The sequence below is a fragment of the Thunnus thynnus genome, chromosome 12 (genome assembly GCF_963924715.1).
Source record: "Thunnus thynnus chromosome 12, fThuThy2.1, whole genome shotgun sequence".
Taxonomy (NCBI): Eukaryota; Metazoa; Chordata; class Actinopteri; order Scombriformes; family Scombridae; genus Thunnus; species Thunnus thynnus.
Genome location: NC_089528.1, coordinates 28,589,186 through 28,612,020, shown reverse-complemented (window position 1 = coordinate 28,612,020; position 22,835 = coordinate 28,589,186). Strand labels below are relative to the sequence as shown.

General features: G+C 38.0%; 1 protein-coding gene across 4 annotated transcripts; it reads right to left on the bottom strand.

The window, feature by feature from the left end:
* Positions 1-119: 119 nt before the first annotated feature.
* Positions 120-22,573, bottom strand: LOC137194630 (WD repeat-containing protein 37). Of its 4 annotated transcripts, none has more exons than XM_067606726.1 (15): positions 22,304-22,573; positions 19,423-19,597; positions 15,217-15,313; positions 14,086-14,181; positions 13,935-13,999; positions 13,712-13,747; positions 10,448-10,583; positions 10,092-10,163; positions 9,953-9,997; positions 9,343-9,419; positions 8,983-9,223; positions 8,251-8,392; positions 7,353-7,487; positions 6,771-6,885; positions 120-5,454 (listed from the first exon to the last, which is right to left on the bottom strand). In XM_067606726.1, the coding sequence occupies exons 2-15, from the start codon at positions 19,558-19,560 to the stop codon at positions 5,323-5,325; spliced, it is 1,527 nt and encodes a 508-aa protein (XP_067462827.1). In that variant the 5' UTR covers positions 19,561-19,597; positions 22,304-22,573; the 3' UTR covers positions 120-5,322. The 4 variants fall into 4 exon arrangements, with proteins under 4 accessions (XP_067462827.1, XP_067462828.1, XP_067462829.1 ...); XM_067606727.1 differs by having other exon boundaries at positions 8,983-9,220; positions 22,304-22,572; XM_067606728.1 differs by lacking the exon at positions 13,712-13,747 and having other exon boundaries at positions 22,304-22,571.
* Positions 22,574-22,835: the final 262 nt, after the last annotated feature.

Below are 22,835 nucleotides of genomic sequence, written 5' to 3'. Positions count from 1 at the left end.
TATAAAAAATCACTAAAAACATTCATCTATTATTAAAATAGTCGCCAATTAATTTTCTGTCAATAGAGTAATCGTTGCAGCTCTGATACACACAGTAAAAAACACTCAAGTAGAAAACGTTCAAACAGCACAAATGGTTTATTTTGATGTCACAAGCAGATGCTCGTTTCTCATCACACAACTATAATCCACAAAACTGCGGTCAAGTCGATCCAACAGGTTTACATCTTTTCTTTTCTTTTCTTTTTTTTTTTTGAGTTGTGGTGTTTGTTGTTTCTACATCAACCATTTCATCGATCACATAAAACACTGTTAACACCAAGGAGCCACAGTTTTACAAAGGCTTCACGACGGCGGTTTGAGATGGCCGATGCTCAGTGACGATGTGATCTGGGTTTGTTTTTTTTTTGGTTGTTTTTTTTTGTGATTTAAGTGTGAACGGCGTGACTCAACATTCAGTTAAAACAGGTGAACAGGTGAAGGGAATGGCTCAGTGTTTGGTAGAAAATGCAGTCGAGTGCAGTGAAACTTTATTACTGTTCGCATTGGATCAAATGGAGATCAAACGTTCACACACACACACACACACACACGCAGCTTTAAATTTTCTTCACGCTAACAAAATGTTTTGTCACTTAAACCAGGGATGACGTTCATGCTGATGGGAAAGTTTCCAAAGACTCCTGCAGGAATTTTGGCAAGTAGGAGTGTTTTTTTTTCCAATGCACAGCTGAATACAAATATAAATGACACTTGCTCATAAAAAATATGAGGTACTTTTAATTAATTATAAAGGAAAATGTAGTCTGCTGTAGCGTTTTTCTGATATTTGACCATTCCAATATTCATCCCTGGTATAAATGAGAAAATAAGTTTTATGTGAATGTAAAAACCTTTGACAGATGAACTAACGTCATCCATCATGAAGCGATAAAATGAATTTACACAAAAATAAAAACAAATAAAATGTCATCAAGTTATAAAGGCTAATAAAACTGCTGCAGCTGAAACACACTATACAGCCAAACAGGCTGCTTTTATATATACATATATATACATATACATATATATATATATATATATATATATATATATATATATATATATATATATATATATATATATATATATATATATATATATATATATACTACAATTTATATGATACAAACGTTACGGTTTTAAAGTAAGAGGTGAACACTTCACACGCGCCTTTTAACAAGTACTGTAATCACATCAGTTTATTGAAAATCTCAGTTTATGTGGTCTTAAATGAGATGATGTCACAGTTGTATTTCTAAGTATTTCTGAGTTGATATTGTTAGAAATACCAGACAAAAGGCAGCTGGAAAGTGTTACCAAATATACAAACTGTGGGTGTTTGTTGGGAGAAATGTTCGTCATTTTTTTGTTACAAACCAGTGAAAGGCTCCACAAATCTAAAGCTAAAAACTTATAAAAGAAACAATCAGTTTGTAATGAGCTGTGCTTGTTCGTTTGTGTTACAGCTGTAACGCACACCGAGTACAACTACAGTAGTGCGACGGTTGTGCAGCAGTCGCCCAGGCAACGGAGCCCCTTATTACAACAATGAACACGTTTTTTTGTTTTGTTTTTTACAGACAGACACACGTAAAGAACAAATCCTTTCAAACACACACACACATCATTACATCCCATTCACTTGAATGCAGCTTTGGCTGACAGTGTTTAGTGGCAGTGGGGAAGCAAAGCAGGTGACAGCGAACGCATCACGACACTCCTTAGAGATTTCACTTGTTTTAAAGTACCATAACAAATATGACACTGACAGGATCCAGACAACAACACTTTCAGTTTCAACACTAATGACTAAAGGGCCCTGCGATAAACTTACAAAAGAAGGTTTGTTTGTTTTTTTATTTTTTTACAATCATGTTCAGTGTTGGTACGACAGCAGGGCTGGGCATCACAGGAAATGTTTTGACATCAGTTCAGATCTTGAGTGTTTGCTTTGAATGAAATCAGATTTCATTACATGATGAAGTGAAACAACCTGCTTTTATCCACAGAACACATCATTTCATTATCTAGATACCTGCAAAAATAAAACTTAAAAACTCCCTCTAATGCTTTCTTAAACTTTACAGGACTCTCGTCTTGATGGGAGTTTGGTCCAGTTTTCACTGTAGCACCAAAAACATCTCCATGACCAGTGTTTATAATGTTTCTGGACTCAGCTACTTCATGTATTTTTATGTGATTGTAGCATCTTTTGAATTATTTTAATGCTTAAAGTTTTGGTTTGTAGACAAATGAGACAAATAAAAATTAGAGGCTTTAAGTTTGAGCTCTAAAAGTTTTTTTTACTTTTACAACCAATAAATTAATTTATGTCTGAAAACAAGTCTTTTCATCATTATTCAAACCCACTAAGAACTTTTTAAAAAAAAAAAGGTTTTTCACTACTTCCTCTCACTCCCCATGTAAATACAATTTTTACTTACAATTGTAGTCATTTAAAGTGCACAATTTTTTACTTTTATTTCTATTTAGCAAGTCATTAAAATTCACAAATAGCAGCTGCATGCTTTCTTCCTTTTACACACATAATAAATGTAGCTGATGTATGCTAACAGGGGGCAGATGATTACTCCGCCCTTCAGATTTTTAGCTGCTATTTGTGAATTTGAATGACTCGACTCGCTAAGTAGACATAAAGACAGAAAAATTGAGCACAATAAACGAAGTCGACATCATAACTTTAACATCAATATTCCAACTCTCGTCTCCAGGGATTTCCAGCCTGGTCTAGATATCGATAACCACCGCTTGCTTACTATGGGTTTAGTTCCTGGAAATACTTCAGAGGTCAAAAAGGGCAACTAAAGGTCCATGTAGTCCTTTAAAACTGATACAACACCAAAAGTTAGTATGACATACATACCAGTACCCAGCCCTGCCTCACAACCATTTCAACAGGTGTTGCTCTTAAGAGACGAAATATTTCACTTGCTCACATACTTGTACAGAGCGGTTACAGAAACACTGAAATCACCTTTCCTTCCCGCACACGAGTCTTACCTCCACACGTTCCAGATAATAACGACCAACGTATTCACTGGACTACGGCGGCGAGGTTTTAAATTCAGTAGCTCTACGAGTCAGGAAGCTTCACCTGCTCGTCCACGGCGGAGAGAAAACCACCGAGAGAAACCACAACGCTGCGACCAGTGAGGAGGAGTTTCAGTCTTTAGACAACATAGCGGCTCTGATGAGAGACCGTCATTCATACGACATATCAGAGCCCCGGATAGCAGAACAGAACCTGAACATTTCTCACGGAAAATACAAGACCAGAGTGTTGCTTTAATTTATTTACAAATCATGTAAAATCAAAAAATGGTGCACAGATTTCTAAGTCCTCAGTGGCTGGAATTTATACAACATTAATTATTAAAATGTTTATTCTGGTGTACAGATGATCAAAGTTTAGAGTGATTCTTTAATTGAGATTGATTATTTAATACTTAAACGTCTTAACTTTGATTTTGTTAGTAGATTACAATCACATATATTATGAGTAGTAGTAATTTAGCTCTGAAAATTGGATTCTGCAAACTTAAATAGAAGTCACCACCTCTCTGCCGGAGTAAATCATGTTTTTTGCTACTTTATACCCGCAAGGAATCTTATTTTCACCTTTTAAGTCATTAAAAGATTTGTTTCCCTCTGATAAGTTTGCATTTTAAAACCGTAACCGCTTCCCTGAACGCCTGGTTGAGGTTGAAATGTTTGGGTTCGGTTTGTCCAGGATCATCATGATAATTAGTATGAAAAGTCTTGTTTTCAGGGGCTGACGTTACACCGGCAGTACAAGCGTATCCACACAGGAGAGAAACCAGCATCACTGCCAGAACAGGAAATGGTTTTTTGATGATACGCGCTTGGCGAGGACCGAACACACTCAGCCAATTACAGTTTCTTTATCCGCCTTGATTTCCTCTACAGAACGGGACCGTGAAGGAGTCGAGCCGAGCAGACAACAGCATAAATTATTCACCTCGCTGTTGGGTATTTTCCACACTCTTCCTCACACTGTGACGACTATGTACAGAAAAGCAACAAAACAAAAATTGTAACAGCTATTGGGTTTTTTTTTTTTTTAAAAAAAAGGTGCATTTCAGTATCACGCAGACACTCCCGAACCTCTGAACAAGAGCAGAGTTTCATTCCAAAATATGATTATCTGTCATCTGACAAAACAAAGCTGCTCTTATAATCTATTATAATCTACATATATTAACTTATATAAACAATAGCAGGCTTTAAAGTGAAGGTGTCACCTGTTTTATGAGTTTTACACACATTCTTTGTTAGTATTGAATGTGTGTTGTAAGATATCAAACTAGGAATATCAGATGCCAAACAAAACATTTTGGAATAAAACTCGAGAGGAAAAATCCACTTTAACACTGTTAAAAAAAAACAAAACAAAAAAAAACAGCTGACCTAAATAGATAACTGGCCAAATACAACATAGTTTGTCTTGTCATGACATTACTCAAAGCTGAAAATGTTCAAGGAGCCAGATTTAAGCTTCAGCCCCTTAAAATCAAACAGTGATTTTGCACAAATGTTAATCAATCATAATGAAATAAATCCATCACAGAAGAACAGATAATAATTTTGAGACCAGAATAGAAAGAAGAAACTGTTTTTGTAATTGTAAAAGTGAGGTTATTTAAAGAAAGAGGTTCAGAAAGACAAGATGAACTCCTGAAATGCACTAAAACACTAAAAACTGATTATATAAAACTAGTGGATTTTTCCTTTAAAGCATCAGACGGCCACCTTTTGTCCCAAACAGGAATCTGCTGTTAGTGGCACAGATTAGATTTACTGTGTTGTAGCTTAAATCAGCATCAAGCAGATATGTGCTGACAGGGTGAGGGAAGAGGAAGAAGAAGAAGAAGAAGAAGAAGAAGAAGAAGAAGAAGAAGAAGAGGAGGAACCTCCCTTGTTATGTCTCTGTGCTTTTTCTCATCAGTGGCACACAGGTTGTTTATATTGGCGGTGGTGAGTTAGAGAGCATGACAGGCAGCGTGCACGAGTCATTTTCCTGCCTCGTTCCTCAGGCTGCGGGAGATCAAACACTGACCTCCTGTAGGCTCGGAAGATGGCTGTTAAAGGGTTTCATCCTCCATCGGAGACGTTGCACAAACGAAAAGCGAACTTTTCACAGGCGCCTGTGAAGCCTACTGACGATGAGTGTTTGATACTCTAGAGGACAGACTTTGGGGTGGAGCGTCACTGTAAAGGTGACAGGTCGCAGGTGGGAGGTCATTTCTCCTGCAGCAGCGCAGGGATGTTGATGTTCCAGCCGATCGCCTGCCGGTCGAAGCCGCAGGTGAACAGGTTGCAGGAGGTGTTGTCCTCACACCAGGCGGAGCAGCACACCATCCTCCGGTGACCCTGAAAACACAACAACAGACGACACAGCTGCTGTTAGACACTGAGGACAAAAACACGAGAGCTGTTGTGACGATAAACAGTTTTAGACTCATGGTTGATATTGATACATGCCAATAGATGATATTTTGTGCTAATGTTTGTGTTTTGTATTTTATTTTTGGCAATTCTTAAAGGATACAGCTGGCTGTTTTCTATATTTTTCTTACTGTTGACAAATCTCATGTGCAGAACCAAACCAACAATGAACTGATCTACTTTTAAGTATTGTGTGTGTGAATCCAAAGCCTGATGCATCTTATTCCTCTGTGCTATATAATGTAGTACAAAGTCAAGAGGTTGTGTTATGTAACACATCAAGCAAGTGAAGCTGTAAACAGCAAGTTACTATCTTATCTCTATTTTTACTCTGGAGCCGTTTCTAAATAAACTACAATAACCGCTGTCAACATCAGAGGTTTACAGCACAGAGGAATAAGATGCATCAGGCTTTGGATACTCGTTAGTAGATCTGTTCATTGTTGGTTCGGTTCTACACATGAGATTTGTTGACAGTAAGAAAAAAATATAGAAAATCACCAGACGAATCCGTTAAGACAGTAAATTAAAAATTCATTCTTTCAGTAAAACTAGTGACTCACTCAACATGGAAAACTTGATTCAGCCTTCAGGTCGGAGGTTCGTTTAAACTGACTCACCTCTAAAACATTATATATCCACAACGGAGAGAAAACATTCCCTGATACTCAGTTTTACCTCTAAAATATTGTTAAAAGGAAGAAAATATTAAGTTTCAAGTTTTTATTTTATCATTAACCAGTGATTGAATGTAATTAACTAGTAGGTACTTGTACTGTACTTCAGTATTTCCATTTTATGTTACATTACACTTCCACCCCACTATGTTTCAGAAGGAAATATTGTACTACTACTAAACTCAACTACATTTATTTAATTCCATGTAAAATATATCTCAAAAGTATGATGCATCGTTAAAGATTGAACTATCCAACAGCATATTAAGTTGTAAATAGTTCCACCTTGACAACATGAAATATTTCTTACATGTAAGTATAAAGTATTAAAATAATGTATATTTGATAAGTATACTACACTGTGAAGATTGCCATTTTGCATAGCAAGTTTTGATACTTTCAGTACATTTTGCTGCTAATACTTCTGTTTTTTCACTTGTAATTGAGTATTTTTATAACTGTTTTATTGCAACTTTTGGTTAAGAAAAAAAAGCTCAAAGTATTATTATATGTATGGAAGCTGTGAAGGGCCAATCAGAGGCGTCTGCTCCTCCACTGACTGACCTGTCTGTTGCTCCGTGGGAGTCGAGCCAGTCGCACCCCGGACATGTCGAACAGCCGGACCTGCCGATTGTCGTGAGGAAGAGCGATGATTTTCTGGTTCACCGAGACGCTGATCCTGCAAAGAACAACAGTACCATGGTATGAAGGAAGTCAGATTTCTATACAGTACATGGTATTATTTCTTTGATGTATAACAGACACAATATAAATTATAATAATAATAATGAACATTAATTTCAAATAGAAATATACCACGTGTCTCTATTGCTGCTCCTAAAAGAGTTTAATATATTTGTTGAATGAACTATTTTTATAATCCATTATCTGTTTAACTCTCTTATCAAGCACAACAATGTCAATAATTTAGTTCCAGCTTCTAAAATCTGTAAATTCAATATCTTATCTAATATGTTTTGGACTGCTGGTTACACAAATCATAAATTGTGGCTCTTTGGCCTCTGGGACAGCTATCAATAGTCCAGTTCTGTCAGTGAATGATGACAAACGCTGGTGATATTTCAGTGCCTGTTATTCATCTATTGCTGAGTTTTCGTGTATCTGCAGGTTTTTCGGCTCTCAGACCTGTTGACGGCGGAGTCGGTGCGGATGGTTGCTATGGGCGACCTCATGTTCTTCAGGTCCCACACTTTGACGGTGCGATCGTCGCTCCCAGACACCACGTTGTCTCCCACCGTGAACACAGCAGACGTCACCGTGCTGGAAAAGACAAAACAATGTGTTGTTTTTATCAGACTAAAGATGAAGGAGGAAGAGCGGCAGCCTAGAACGTCACTATATCATTTGTTTTTCATGATTCAGATGTTTTAATTCTACTTGAGATATTAATGTTTCTGTATAACCACATTTGCTTTAGTAACTCAGTTTCAGAGTCACTATTCTCTAATTAATACGTCTTCAACTGAACACCATATGGTTTTACGGTTGATTGCTTTCATTGCAAGAGTTTCTTTTGTGCGTCTGTTACAAGTAAAGCCTAATAACCCGTCTCTGGAACAAATTAAATCTGTCAGTTTAATATATTTGCTCTTTCAAATTTAAATCATATTTTAAAATAGATTTTTGTCCAGATATATAACATGTATTATTCACAAACATTATTTGTCATCCTGTTTTTCCACAACATCTATTTCTGTCTGTCCTGGAGGAGGGATCTCTCCTCTGTTGCTCTTCTTGAGGTTTCTTCCTTTTTTTCCCTGTTAAAGAGGTTTTGGGGGACTTGGAGCCCCCTGAGGCAAGTTTGTGATTTGTGATAGTGGGATATACTGACTTGATGTTATATATTGGTTTGTCCAAATTTCAAACCATAATTTTCACCTGAGTGAAGTGAAAATAGTTGATATTGGACCATTTAATACCCACCAGACATGAAAGACAGTGTGTGTGTGTGTGTGTGTGTGTGTGTGTGTGTGTGTGTGTGTGTGTGTGTGTGTGTGTGTGTGTGTGTGTGTCTCAGACTGACTCAGTGTGTCCCTGGAACACGTTGACAGAGTGGATGGACGGGTCTCTGAAGTCCCACAGTCTGAAGGTTGTGTCTCTGGACGAGGTGACCACCAGTCGCTGGGTGGGGTGTGTGCAGCAGTGAGTCAGCTCCTGGTCATGGCCTAAACACACACACACACACAAAGACAAAGACAGTGATAAGCATTGAGAAAATCCTCCTACGAACATCTGTGACTTCCCTCACACATTTCCTTTAATCCCTCCCTGTGTTTTTATCCAAAGAAAGCGTTTTACAATGTTCCTGCTGCTCACACACCATTCACACACACATTCACACACACACTCACACACAAATGGTGGCAAGCTACCATGCAAAGTGCTGGCAGTTCAGTATCTTGGCCACAGACACTTCGACACAACATGACTGAATAGTAAAACATAAGTAGACTAGTGTACAAATTACCAGCAGCAGCATTTATGTTTTTATATTGAAACCATTGATTGTCTGAATTTGTTTCTGACATCTAATAATCATATATATATATATATATATATATATATATGCATATGCATATACATTATATATAATGAATTTGACCACTTTTGTCAAAAAATGTGTTCCCTAAAATTGCAAAAAAAAGGAAAAAGAATATAGAAGCTGACAAGATAACGATAATAATGATAATCATGAAAAAACAACAAAACCAAATAATAAACTACAAACGTCTGTGTGTGTGTAACATCGTCCTACCAGTGAGCGAGTGGACCAGTTCAGACGTTTCCACGTCGTACAGGTTGGCGGCTCTGTCCCAGGAGGCCGTCACCACCTGTTTGCCCCCCACCAGCCAATCAGCAGCGATCACCACACCCTGATGGCTGCGCAGCGTAGTGGTCGCCACGCGGAGAGAAGGGCAGTCGTTTGGACCATCGACCTCGCCGTCTGCCTCATCTTTGTCCGAAAAGTCAACGTCGTCTTCGCAGGGTGTTTGCTGCTGTCGGGGGGGTGGGGGAGAGAAAGGGACCAAAGTCCAAACGACGAATAAAACGTCAGACACTAAATCAGCAGCACAGTAACAAACACACGACAGGTTGAAGGGATGTGGACGCTTACGCTGATGTCAGCAACAGGCTGTGGAGTCGGCAGCTGCACCATGTATCTCCAGATGTGAGCCGTCTGGTCTCCAGAGGCTGAGGAGGGTTTAGACCGGAGATTGTTAGACAAAAGACAAAACCTTCCTTTAAATGTCACGTTTAAGAGGAATTTTACACATCAGAATCTGTTTAAAAGTGTTGGGGAGTCCAAAAAGGTTGTATTAAGCCTTTTGTGTCTCCAGAGGGAGCTGAAAATTGCCTCAAGTGCGTCGCTTGGAGTTGAAGACTAAAAGTTTGAAAGAAGTGAGGTTACCAGACCTCTGCAGCCCACTAAACTCATCTCTGCTGGAGGCTAGCAGCTCAAGGCTACATTAGCCGCTACTAGCATAACAAACCAGAATCTGTGCAGTGGAGTGAATTGAGTGGAGTTGCACTGTGGGTAATGTAGTGAGATCAGCTGTTTTCAGGTGTGTAAAGTAAAGACACTTCTCTGTTAAGTGTTATCATTCTGGTTAAAACTAGCAGTTTAAAAAAATATATAGTATATATATATATATATATATATATATATATATATATATATATATATATATATATATATATAACATTTAAACAGAAGGAAGGATTACCTGTTAGCGCCATCTGTTCAGTGGGGTGAAACTTTATGGAGTTGACTGTGGACAGAGAGACACACATGTTTCACGTCATTACAGTTTTACAGTTCGATCAGATGTATTTTTATTAAAAAAAAAAGATTTCTGACTCTACCTGATCCTTGATGACCCAAATATTTGAGGAGGCATTTCCCCGTCTCAATGCTCCACAACATAGCGGTGTGGTCTGTTGGAGCGCGTTATGGAAAAAACAAGAGATTTATTTATAACTTTTCATCTGAGAATTTCAACTATGCTGAGAACAGAAAAACAGAGAGAGAGAGAGAGAAAAGAAACCAAGAACATCGGCATAAAATTAAAGAAAAAGATCAACATTATCCCTCAACATAGAGAGAGTAAAAGAACAAGACAGAACAAAACAAGAATCACATAAGACAAGAAAAAATACATTTGAGAAAATAAACAAACCAGAGCAAGAGAGAGAGAGAGAGAGAGAGAGAGAGTGTGTACCTGCAGACGCGGTACCGAGCACCACAGGTTGCGTCCTGGTGACGCTCAGGTCCCAGATGCCGTCTCTGTGGCCGACATACTCCCTGACCAGCTGGCACACCGCCCTGGACGTGGTCGCTTTGAAACTGGACACAATCTGACAGCAACACCAAGTTCATGTTAACACAGAGAGACTAGAAACTGACCGTCATGTCATCTAACAGGGTTCCTACACATTTTACGTGTCAAAGTTGTAGTTTTATACATCATTTAATTGTGTGAATAAACAGAACCATGTCCCACACTTACTTATATCTCAAATTGAAAGGTTTATTTGGTTAAAATGATGTATTTTCATTAATTCTTTGAGTCAAATCAATGGCTTTATACATTACTATTCAATAAAAATCCATAAACATAGGCTCTTGTATGCCATTTGTAGCTTTTGTAACAGCTGTGTCAACTTATGCCGACTTTACACCAAATGATTCAAACGATTTCACTGTCACAGACAAATTTCCAACGTCGGAATAAAATCGTGAGAGTTTCGCAAGAGTCGTCATCTAGATCGTTTGGTGTAAAGAGGTCATTAGCTGCATCACGTTATGTCCAATAAACACTTTTTTCTCATTTTCCCAAACCTTGTAAGAGGATGGAAATGATTTTATTTGAATTTTTCCAGACTTTTCCGGACCTGTGTAGGAACCCTGGTCTGATAAAAGGGAGGAAAGCAAGTCAGCAGAGTTGAGGATCACTGAGGAGCTGCTCAGCAGGGTCCTTGTAGTATGCCAGGGGGCTAAGAAGCTTGACTGACAGCAGCGTTATTCATATCAGTCCTGGGTTCAAGAGGTTTGACCAAAAAAAAAATCTTTACTGGTATTTGTTTTAACATTATTTGAGCCCTTGAAGGCTGCAGTGAGCTGTAACCTCACCAATCTGACGCTCCAAGTGCTTTAAAACAAACACCATCAACAACCAGTCAACCCAGATCTGGTATCAACACAAATGCATTAAGTATCAGTACTGTATATTGCATTTATCATACAGGATTACTGTAAATGCAAGAAAGAAAGAAACACATAGAAGGAGGAGAAGGGGGGGGTAAAAAATAAATAAATACTGAGTTATAATCAGTTATTAATCAGTAATTATTATCAGTCACGTCAAAGTTTGGTCGAGATGTTTACATTAAAGATGGGGATGATACAAACTGGACTCTGGGTTCGTTTTGGGCACAGACCACTAAATAAGTTCCAACTGAAAGGAAGCACGAGAGCATAAAGAACGACGTCATTCATCTGGAAAATCAACCTCAGGCTACATGAAGGGAAAAAAAAGCATCTCATTCAAATTTATAGTGTTAAAAAAAAAAAATATATGGAATGAACAAATTAGAGTCAAAATAAAAGAGACAAAACTGACACTGAAGATATGATGAAAAATACCGTTGCTAAGCATGATGGGAGTTTTTTGGTTGCTGGCTGTTATTAATCAACATGGTGGATTCTCTTGTAAGATGCTTTATGGAAACAGATTGTTGTTTTTCTGTTATTTCTATTCAATATAAGATGATTTTACTAAATTCTGTTTCGTCATATAGCGAAAATGTAGTCTGGACTCTGGATGAACAGAGGATGATGAGGATGATGATGATGAATCCAGAACTCGTTCAAACAGTAAAACACTGATGCAAACATGTTGTTTCTGACAAAGCAGCAACAGGGACTGGAAGGTTTAAGGAAACGCAAAGCGGCCGCAAAAAAAAGCTTGAAGGAAACTGGCCGAGCAGAGAGACTGAATGCAACCAGCAGTTAATGCTCCGCAGTATGCAGCGTCAGTGTGCAGTCTGCCGTTGCCACGTCCAGATTTTGCTTGTTTCACAAATCACTGAATATCTGGGGTGGATTTTGAAACTAATTTTCAAAGGGTTAAAAGGTTTATTATGAAACTGTACGGTACTTATTTCAACTTAGGTTTTATTTCTGTCATCTTTTCTATCTGAGAACTCGTCGGCCAACAGATTATTTATTGGCAACTATTCTGATCAATTAATCGTTTCATTTTTTTCTAGCAGAAAAGCTTCTTAATTGGGAAGATTTGCTCCTTTTTCTGTCATATGTGATAATAAACTGAATATCTTTAGGTTTTAGACTGCTGGTCTGAAAAAAAAGCATTTTTTATTTTGATCTGACATTTTATTAACCAAACGATTCATCCAGAAAATAATCAAAAGATGAATCGATAATGAAAATAATCCTGAATTGCAGCCCTACTATATATGACAAGTTACTGTGAAACTAGAAATTAAGATCTTTGTTAATAGATTTAGCTAAAACTGTATCACGTCTTAAAGCTCTGCAATCTAGTCCACAGTAGAGCTGCAAAATGAATCGGCTAAACTATTTCGATAATCGAATAATTGTCTAAGCAATTTTTTGAGCTGAAAGGACAAAACTTCACTGGTTCCAGCTTCCCAAATGTGAATAATTTTCTAGTTTTCATACTCCTCTATGATAATAAACAGATTACATTTGGGTTTTGGACCGTGATCAGACAAAATAAGACACTCTGGAGAGTAACCGTGGGCTCGGATCACACAAATAACAGATTAATCATGAAAATAATCGTTAGTTGCGGCTCTAATCTACGGCAATTTTTAAATGATTAAAAACAAAGAACAACAAAATCTGATATGGCCGAGCTTTCCTGCAGACCGCACACTCTGTCACAATGGAGCGATGTAGATCTAAAGCAGCCAACGAATGCTCTTCCACCTTTTTTTTTATCAATCAAGGCACGAAAAGCATTCTGCAGGAATAACTGCTTCATGTTAAAGATGTCTCCATAGTGTACCATTATGTGAACGCCAACAAGTAGCTCAATAAAAACCAAAGAAGGTGCAACTTAAAAAAAAAAGCCTGTTAGTGAGATAATAAAGAAATGGTTTTTTTTTTATCTCACACAGAAACTGATAGAAAAAGCTCCTACATTTGAATGACCAAGTCTCTTGGGGAGGGAGTGTCGACCCCCTGGCTGGGCTGTTCATGCATATTGGCACACAAGGGGGGGAGAAATCAACAAGTTACCCATGAGTCTCCGCCCCACAACTCCCAACTGGTTACGCTGAAGTTGCGGGATCCACCTACTCTGGCATGGCAAGAATTTGAACGAGGCTACGAGCAAAAAAAAAAAGGTGGGAAAAAAAAAAAAAAGAAGACAGCAGTTCTTTTCTTTAAACATTTACAAGTCAGGTTATCTTCAACTGAAGAGCTGGAAAAGACTTACCAATAAAACCTTTTCTTTTTTTGTATTCTGCCTTCCCTGTTACAAGTCAACATGTGCATCTTCAGCAATGCTTTGATTAACAAAAAAACGACTGATATATATACACACATACATGCACGCAGACCATGCAAACAATTATGTGTATTACACTTTCTAATTTACAAATTCATAGAGAGTTATTCTTTTTTTTCCTCCACTGGCAAAAAATAAAAACAATATTTACCTTGCTTGTGGAAGCCTTGTAGGTCGTCTTTAGTTTTTGTGACAGCTGGCTCGTGCTGTGACTCGCTGTTGATGATTAAGAAATGATAATGACGATAAAAGAGCAACAATAACAAAATACTTTAATCTAATCTAATAAAGACGTGACTCACCTTTCGTTTTAAGTGCTCCTTTGGCTAAATCTGCCCCTTCGAACGTCTGTCCTTCTGCAGCCAAACGATCATTCAGTGTTTCGATTTCTCTACGTACTGAAAGTCAAACAGATGATGCGTTCAAAGACTCATCAGCAGTACGAACAACAGCAACATGCACAGATAAAACATGTGACAATGAGTGTATAGTTTCCCTGTGATGACTGAAGACTTCCAATAAAATAAGTTTTGTGCAAATTGGCTAAAGACTTCTGACATTTTTTTATGGGTGCAACTTCTCAAATGTTATGATTATGAAGCTTTTCTGAGTCAAACATGAAAGTAAACTGAACGTCTTCAGCCTTTAGACGGTTGATCAGATAAAACAAGACATCTGAAGACATCTAAGAAGTTATAACTGGCATGTTTCACTATTTTCTGACATTTTATAGACAATAAACAATGAATCATTTAATTGAGAAAATATTCAGCAGATTAATCAATAATATAAATAATAGTTACCTGCAGCTCTAATGCTGATGACTATAAATTAAGCTGCTGTTCCAGTTACATCAGTTGTTTTTGACAGCAAGGAAGAAAAATCCATAATACAAATAATAATTCTGTCAAAGAACATCATGTTGACCGACTTTTATCCTCTTTTCTAAATATATTCTTACTCTTTGATGACATAATCAAAACAACATCTGATCCAAAAAGTAGCAGAAATGATTCTGCAAAACACCTGATTTTTGCAGCCATAGAGCTTATTATTGTAGCCTCTAGATCAGTGTCTCCTAAGTGGGGTCCGGAGACCGCCAGGGGTCCTTGAGGGGGTCCCCAGCAGACAGAGGAATCATTTATTTTCACTATTCTTCCATCCATAAGTAACACAATGACAGAATGTATGACTATTGTGGTGATGGGTTTCATACACTTTCTGGGACCCTGGACAAAATCTCATCAAATGGGGGTCTGTGGTCTAATTTGTGTCAGTTTAGGGGTTTAAGCACCACTTCTCTAGAATAGAAAAATAAAAGCAGTGTTCGTCGCCCAGACTGGCTGAAGAGATCTGGATGGACAAAAAAAAAAACGTTTTTCTTCAGCAATTACAGTCCAAGTTTCTTTCAACGAGCCATCATCACGACTTACATTCCAGGTTTTCAATGTAGAGGTTCTCGAACTCCCTCTCGATCTGACTGAACAGGTCCAGCAGATTGCTCCTCAGAGACAGAGGCAGTTTGGAGTCCTGCAGGCAGAGAACAGGAGAACATTACGACCTGGAAATGTGTGTTCATCACTGAGGAAGAGTACTTCAGCTGTGTGGGGTCACTGTTTCAGTCCAGATACTGAGTAGAGGTTGTAGCGTGTATGTGTCCTGATTTATTAATGTGAAGTAGGGTGAAGCTGAAAAAGGGCATTTTTATAAACTAGAAAAAAGGAGACAGGCCTATTTGTTTAGATATAGTTGACTGGGAATGACTACTGGTGGGTGATGGAGGGATTTGATGCCAAATATTATATATTATCAAGATGAGAGTGAGTTAAACCTGCATTAACAGATTTACAGATTAACAGATGTACTTGTTTTCAGTGGAAACACAACATGTGTGATTGTGTTATCATCAGCCTTTAAGCTCATATGTTGAACTTGTTAGCAAACAGTTGCTTTATTTCCACATCCAGCAGTTACGGAGCAACGTTATCATTCATCTGGAGTCGTGTTTCTGTCCACCTGGTGAATGTAAGTCCAATATTCTCTCTCTTTTAGCTCTGTTTTTACTCTCTACCAACTCCTGAGGGAAATATCTGGCTCTTTAGCTGCTAAACGCTCCACTATGTTCACCAGCTAGTCTACAGCTAACTGTCTGTTTGCTGTTTGGTGTTACGCTATAAGAGCACCGAGAGTGAACCAAAACAGTTAAGATGCAGCACATTGACAGCTTATACACTGTTATTATGAAAAATATTGATTATAGCTGCTTTAGGAATATAAACATACAAATCCTGATGTTACAGCCTCCTTTTATGCCTCCACACAATTACCATCAATAGAAACCATGTTACTGGAACAAACAAGAAAAAAAAAATATATCACACAATAAAAACTTGAGAAAAGAAATAAGACAACTCAATAAAAGGAAACAATCTGTAAAAGGGTTTTGGTGCACTGGTGCCCTAAAAAAAGCCTGAATGAGTTTTTGAATTTGATTTACTTTAGATTGTGTAATGTTTCATGATTTCATGTTTCATGTAAAAAGCAGATTATATCATTTATATTTGTTCCATGTATCCTATTTTAAAATCCATATATATAACCTGTGGTGTGATGTGGATTTAAACTCGATGATGATGAGAAAATGAAAAGCTGACACTGCCAATTAAGAGCACATCATTCACAAACAATAGCCATATTTTTAAAAAGCACATTAGTTTGCATTGATTTGATAAGTTGCACATTATGTGCCCAACGTGTTTACACTGCAATCTGTCTTTTTATAATTACTTTTCAAATTAAAGGATCTTTGTATAATTGATTATTTAAATGAACTTTTCACCTATTTAAACACATTCAAAATGAACACATTTAAAAACATATTTAAGTGGGCTTTAACAGTAGCGAGTCAATGTCACAACACATCATTTATTACAGTCTGGCTGTGAGAAAGTTGGCAGCAGAGACACAAACAGGAAGTGGGCCATATGCCCTCAAAGCTTTGCCAACTTATGATGAAACTGCTGCGTGTTCAGAGAGCTGTTTGTACCAGAGCGCCGGGTTCTCTGCATTATGCACCCTTGCTGCTATTGGCGATGTTTTCTAAAGAGCTCGAGTGAAGTGTGTTGTTAGCATTCACGGGCTGATGTTGGCAGGTTTGTGCCACATCAGGACGACTGCACAGAAGAAAGACGTGTCTGAGGGGAAAGGCTACAGCGTGGGGGATGGTACATGCTGCATAAAGCTTTGCATACATGGACGACGGATTAAAAACAGATTGATGGTCTGATAGTCATATACAGGCATTTCTTCTTCTGTTTATAAAAAGGGAAAAGGGGCTGGGAAATATATCAAATTAATTGGATTAATTTGGATTTTTTGTTTTTGCACAATGTGTATAACGTTTAAATCATGAAAAATGAGTTATTCAATATACACAAAAAGGTTATTTTGTAGTTTAACTGTAGCTGCTACATTAGCTGTTTTGAGTCACGACAATCCTGCAAACTGTTTAGTTTCACTACACGTTCACCTGCTGCAGTTTACGGGACTGTTTCAGGTGAAAATGACTCTGACACTGATCTGAGCTCTCGCTTTGTGTTTGTTGATGAGGTCTCATCTCTGGTTACCAGAGTTAAAGCGCTGGGAGTCGACTGAACAGTTTCCAGACTCTACTTTGTTCAGTTTGTCTCTACCTGTCGGGTAGTTAACGCTAGCTAGCAGCAGCCTGCAGGTATCACACAAAGAGCAGCAGATCAATTAGTGAGCTGATCTTGCTGCTCTGTCTGTGCTGAAACTGATTATTAAACTGGATGTGCTCTGTTGACAGTCAATATCTATATGGGATAACATGTATTTTATGTATAATGGTGACAGCCTGCAGGTGGGGCAGGTCGTTTATTATTCTTACACAAATTGACCCTAACCTTCCAAGATTTTTGTCCATATTGCCCAGCTGTAGGTCATGATAATATGTCATTCATCTCTGTTGTAAAGGTTTAGAAATCAGGAACAACATTGATCAGTTTACACAGTTTAACAGAAATCATCTCCAACACTTGTTTGTGTATTTTGAGTTTAACCGAAACAAACACAGAACTTAATCTCCGGAAAATCTCTGTAGCTGCTGTAGCAAAGTGCATAAACATAACAGACTCACTTCCTGACAAGACAAGACAAGTGACAGTGCAGGAGGCTCCTCGCCCTGATCAATGCTACTCCGAGCAGTCTACATTTCCTAAATCTTGAAATTGAAGGTGATGAGTCATGTTTTCATGAACTATAGTCATCAAAATGGACAGAAATATACGGTGTGAGCATCAGAGGGGGAAATTAGAGCAAAGACACGTGTATCATGCTTACTTACATTTTCAACTCTCTCTATCTCTCACCATCAAAATCTCAAAACGACAGGTTACTACACTTTCCCCAGTAACAAGCTTAGTGTGAGTCATGTACCTCAAGTCTACTCGTCCACTTTAGCAAAATAAAACCTTTTCAAAGTGTGATTGAACCTTAATTTTCTGTTGCTGGATGATCAAGAATATCACATTTTTAAAAGGGGAAAGGATGCAAAACGGAGAAAATGCTTACAGAACCACCAAACAACACCTCGTCTCAGCTCTAATCGAACCTCATTTACATCGAACCTAAACTACTGGAAGCTATCTCTAAAAAAACTATGGAGGGAGTTGAACTATTATCTGAAGCGCTGAGGGCTAAACACCTAAAACTTACCTCCATTCTCATGAAGGATTCCAGATTATCAGAGGACTGGAACCATAAAGGACCAGAGTGAAAACACAAAAAGTCATGAGGAAAGGATTAGACTGCTTTTAATAACGTTCAGTTAGGAATGGCTCCTTTGCAACTGGCCAAAAAAAAATCCTTTACGCTCCTTTCACTAAAGCTGCACGATTATTCATGTTCCACTATTCTATAAATCACAGTTTCCACAATGAGGAAATCTAAACCTTGCAGTAATAATACAGAATACAATGTCAAGTGCATTTATGAGCTGTCAAGAAACAATGATGTTACAGATCTTCCTCTGTTTATGATTAATTGTAGCGCTCAAAATATCCTAAAAAAAAAAAAAAGTATAATTTTGGCAAAAAATCATTCAAGTGATGCAGATTCACAAGTTTAAACTGTGATACTTCCTCAAGTATAATGTAGCCTGTTCTTAATCCTTTTTTTCCTCTTGGTTTACCATCATTTCAGGTAATTAACTGCATATATGTGGCATCCAAGGAGTAATTCAGATCCTAATTAGTTGGACAGAGTTTCTCTGATTCCTGAGAACCAGGAGTGAGAAGCACAAATCCACCTCGGTGAAGTGCAGATGTCTAAGCCTGTTGTGAATCCATCTGTTTTAACCAGAAAGTTAAAATAACCTGACAGCAATCATGACATAACTGTGGCACGCTTAAGCCAGTAACAATATAAACCACTATGTGCCCTCTAAACGGATGCGTTAAAACCTAATTGGCTTAGGCTTACAACTAGAGTGCTTATGGGTGCTGACAGCAAAGCTAATGATGACAGACAGGAGAAGAGTGCAGCTGGAAATATAAGTGGTTCTTATATACTTTATCTCCACTTTTTGTTTATATGCACAGTGTAAATGAGCCAGTCATCACCTGTCCCTCCAGCATGTCTCTCTGCAGGCCGGAGCGGTCCTGCTCGGTGCTGTTGGTCCTGCGGATGGACAGGCTGTGAGACTTCCTCTTCTGCTTCGCCTGGCGGGCGGCGGCGCTGCTCCCGCTTTCCACGGGCATCCTCCCTCCCTCCTTCTAGGCCTGATGTAAGCACAGTCTGAAAGTACAAAATCAGATGGAAGAAGGGTGACTGAAGGGTCAAGAGAACAAATCCTGGTTGAAATAATCTCGGGGGGAGGGGAGGGGAAGAGGGTGGGGGCTCTAACTCTCTTCACGCAACAAGTACAGTCTGTGGAAAACATAAGGCGACTGTGGTTGCGCTTGGCAGTCGATGCACTTGGCAGCTTCTGTGTGTGAATGTGTGAAATGAAAAAGTGAATGAGCGTGAAACAAGAGTGTTCGCCAAGGCTCAACAAAACTCCCACTGGGTGCCTTAAGGTGAAGCAACAGGGACCACTGGGATAGAAACTGAGAAGTGTGCAGCGATGACACAATCTCTCTTCTTCCCATTTCTACAAACAGAAAATCTCTGCGTACCAGTGTTTTGTTGATCAGAGGAGGAAGCTGAAATGTTACAACTATGGCGGCAATACGGAGAAAAAGAAGTGACTATGATCTGATATCTTATCTGTTGAACTATAAAGCAACAAAATCACTTCATGTTCATCACAGTACACTGTAAATGTCATCTTGTCTTTAAAATCTTTTCTGGCTGCAACAAACCGTCATTTTTACTGTAAATGAATCTGCCGATTATATACATACACTGTGAAAGATGCAGATCATATGTTCCCAGAGCCTAAAGTGACTTCTTCAAATAGCTTGTTATGTTGGACCAACGTGAAAAGATATTAAAGTTATGGATTAAACTAATGTTCATCTTTATCATTGATTAATTGTTTGTCAGGAAATTGTGAGAAATGGCCATCACCTTTTTCTAAAGTCAAATGTGAACATAGTCTATATTTAATATCTGCAAACATGAATTCGAATGTAGTTTAGTGTTTTTAACCTCAGATTAATATTGTGTATGAATTAAAATAACCTTTGAGGACAAAGGAAGAAATAAAACAAAAAACAGCTGACATTTTTTTGAACATTTAAAATAATAAGGAACTGAGAAGTATTTGTTTTGATAAAATGCACGTTGGATTTGTGCAATTAAGATGGCAAAGAAACTATCTTAAAAGTATGAAAAACGTGACATCTTGAAATATTATTTTTATATTTTTATAATTAGATTATCATCATTGTATTTAAAGAATCATTCAGAAGAATTGCAAGTTTATATTTTAGTAGAATTAATGTGAGCAACTTGTTCATCATGATTTATAATACTAGAATATCCTACACATCCTCAATCATCAATAACTTGAACACTCCCAGTTGTAACTGCAATTCATACAAACCTGTCTGCTGTAAGCAATGTTATTATCCATTAATATGTGTTTATGTATCATTATAACGTATTTAAATGAGCATCAGCGGGAGGATGTGTGTCAAGTCACTTATGATTGTCATTTCTTCAACATGTATACCAACCACTAGCAGGAGAATGAGGGATTAATTGTTATGGATGCTCATATAACATTAATGACAACTTAATCCTGCCTCCTGCTGTCATGTATTAATATTTGCCCTTGAGCCGACATACAGTAAGAAGGTCTCTTCATCCTAATAACATGTGAATCATGCGGTGTTTTTCTATCACTAGATTTCCTGTAAACAACAGGAACATTAACACCTCCGTCATCAGTTAACACATGACTAAAGAAGAAGTGGAAGAAGTATTCAGCAATGTAAAAATACTCCATTACAAGTAAAAGTATTATGAGCTTGATGTAGTTAAAGTATTGCAGTAAAAGTAGTGGTTTGGTCCCTCTGACTGATATATTATTATATATGACATCATTAGATTATTAATAGTGAAGCATCAGTGTTAGAGCAGCATGTTACTGTTGTAGCTGCTGGAGGTGGAGCTAGTTTACACTACTTTATATACAGTTAGCTAGTTTAGTCCAGTGGTTCCCAACCTAGGGGTCGGGCCCCTCCAAAGGGTCACCAGATAAACCTGAGGGGTCATGAGATGATTAATGGGAGAGGAAAGCAGAAAAAAAAGTTCTGATACACAAATCTGTTTTCAGTTTTTTGGACTTTTTCTCTAATCTTTGAATTTTGCTGAAATATTGGATCATTTGAACATTTATTGAAATGAAAGCATGTGAGAAGTTTAGAGGGAAAAATCACTATTTGGTGGAGCTGTTAACAACTCATAGACATGTGAAATGTGACCCCGACTATACACTGCTTTTTGTAAGACGTCAAAAGCCAAAAAGATTGGAAACCACTGGTTTCATCTTTAACAATGTGTTGTATTTGAAAAGCTTGTTATATTATCCATTGTGTCAAATCTTCATCTGAAAAGTAACTAAAGCTGTCAAATAAATGTAGTGGAGTGGAAGAATAAAGTAGCATCAAATGGAAATACTCAAGTTAAGTACAAATACCTAAAAATCGTATTTAAATACAGTATTGGAGTAAATGTACTTAACGTTACAGTTAGTTCCTCTTGCTGACTGATGTGACCTAAGGATGTGAGGGCAATGACAAAACCCGTCCAGTCTACATTGTGCTACGGTACATTTCGAAGATAAAACACAGAGAGAGAGAGCGAAAAATAAGAATGAATACAATTCCCTGACTGAAAGTGAGAGCCAACATTAAGGAGCCCAGACAATGTTATCCTTGTTACAGCGCGATAAGCTAAGCAAAGCTAACGTTATCCCCTATTAGCTGTTGGTACCAATCATGCTAATAACGGCTAACGGTAAGACAACCTGCCAAAACATGGAATCCAACTTACCAGAAAGTCTACAAATACAACGTTTTATTCCGGGATATTGTAGGAAATGTCGTCCTTTCTAACATTTTCTCCAGTGAGTGCGAAGGCTACGCTGGTTTTGTCCAGAAATCCGTGTTGACAGTTGACGAGCTCCGCTAGTTTTTTTTTTTTAATTTCTAGGACGGGGAAGTCATAACCCGCCCTACTCTGTCTCTGATTGGCTCACCCTGATATTCCTACCCAAGCTCTAGCCAATCCCACTCCTCATGCTTAAACCTAACGAACACAACCAACGAAGGCAATGAGTACTAGCCAATCAGAGGCAGAGTAGGGCAGGTCATGACTTCGCCGTCCTAGAAAAAAAATGTGACCGCCTCCGCTACGCGAGAAAAGATAACGAAGCCAATTCCGCCCCAAGGTTTTTGGCAATAAAAGCCCAAATCTGGAAATGAAATCGACGTGAACCAAACTCACCTCAAAGTGCGTCAGTTTCTTCTTTTTTAACTCACTGCAACATGCCAGCGCTTTACACAACCAACTTTAAGAGGTTTTA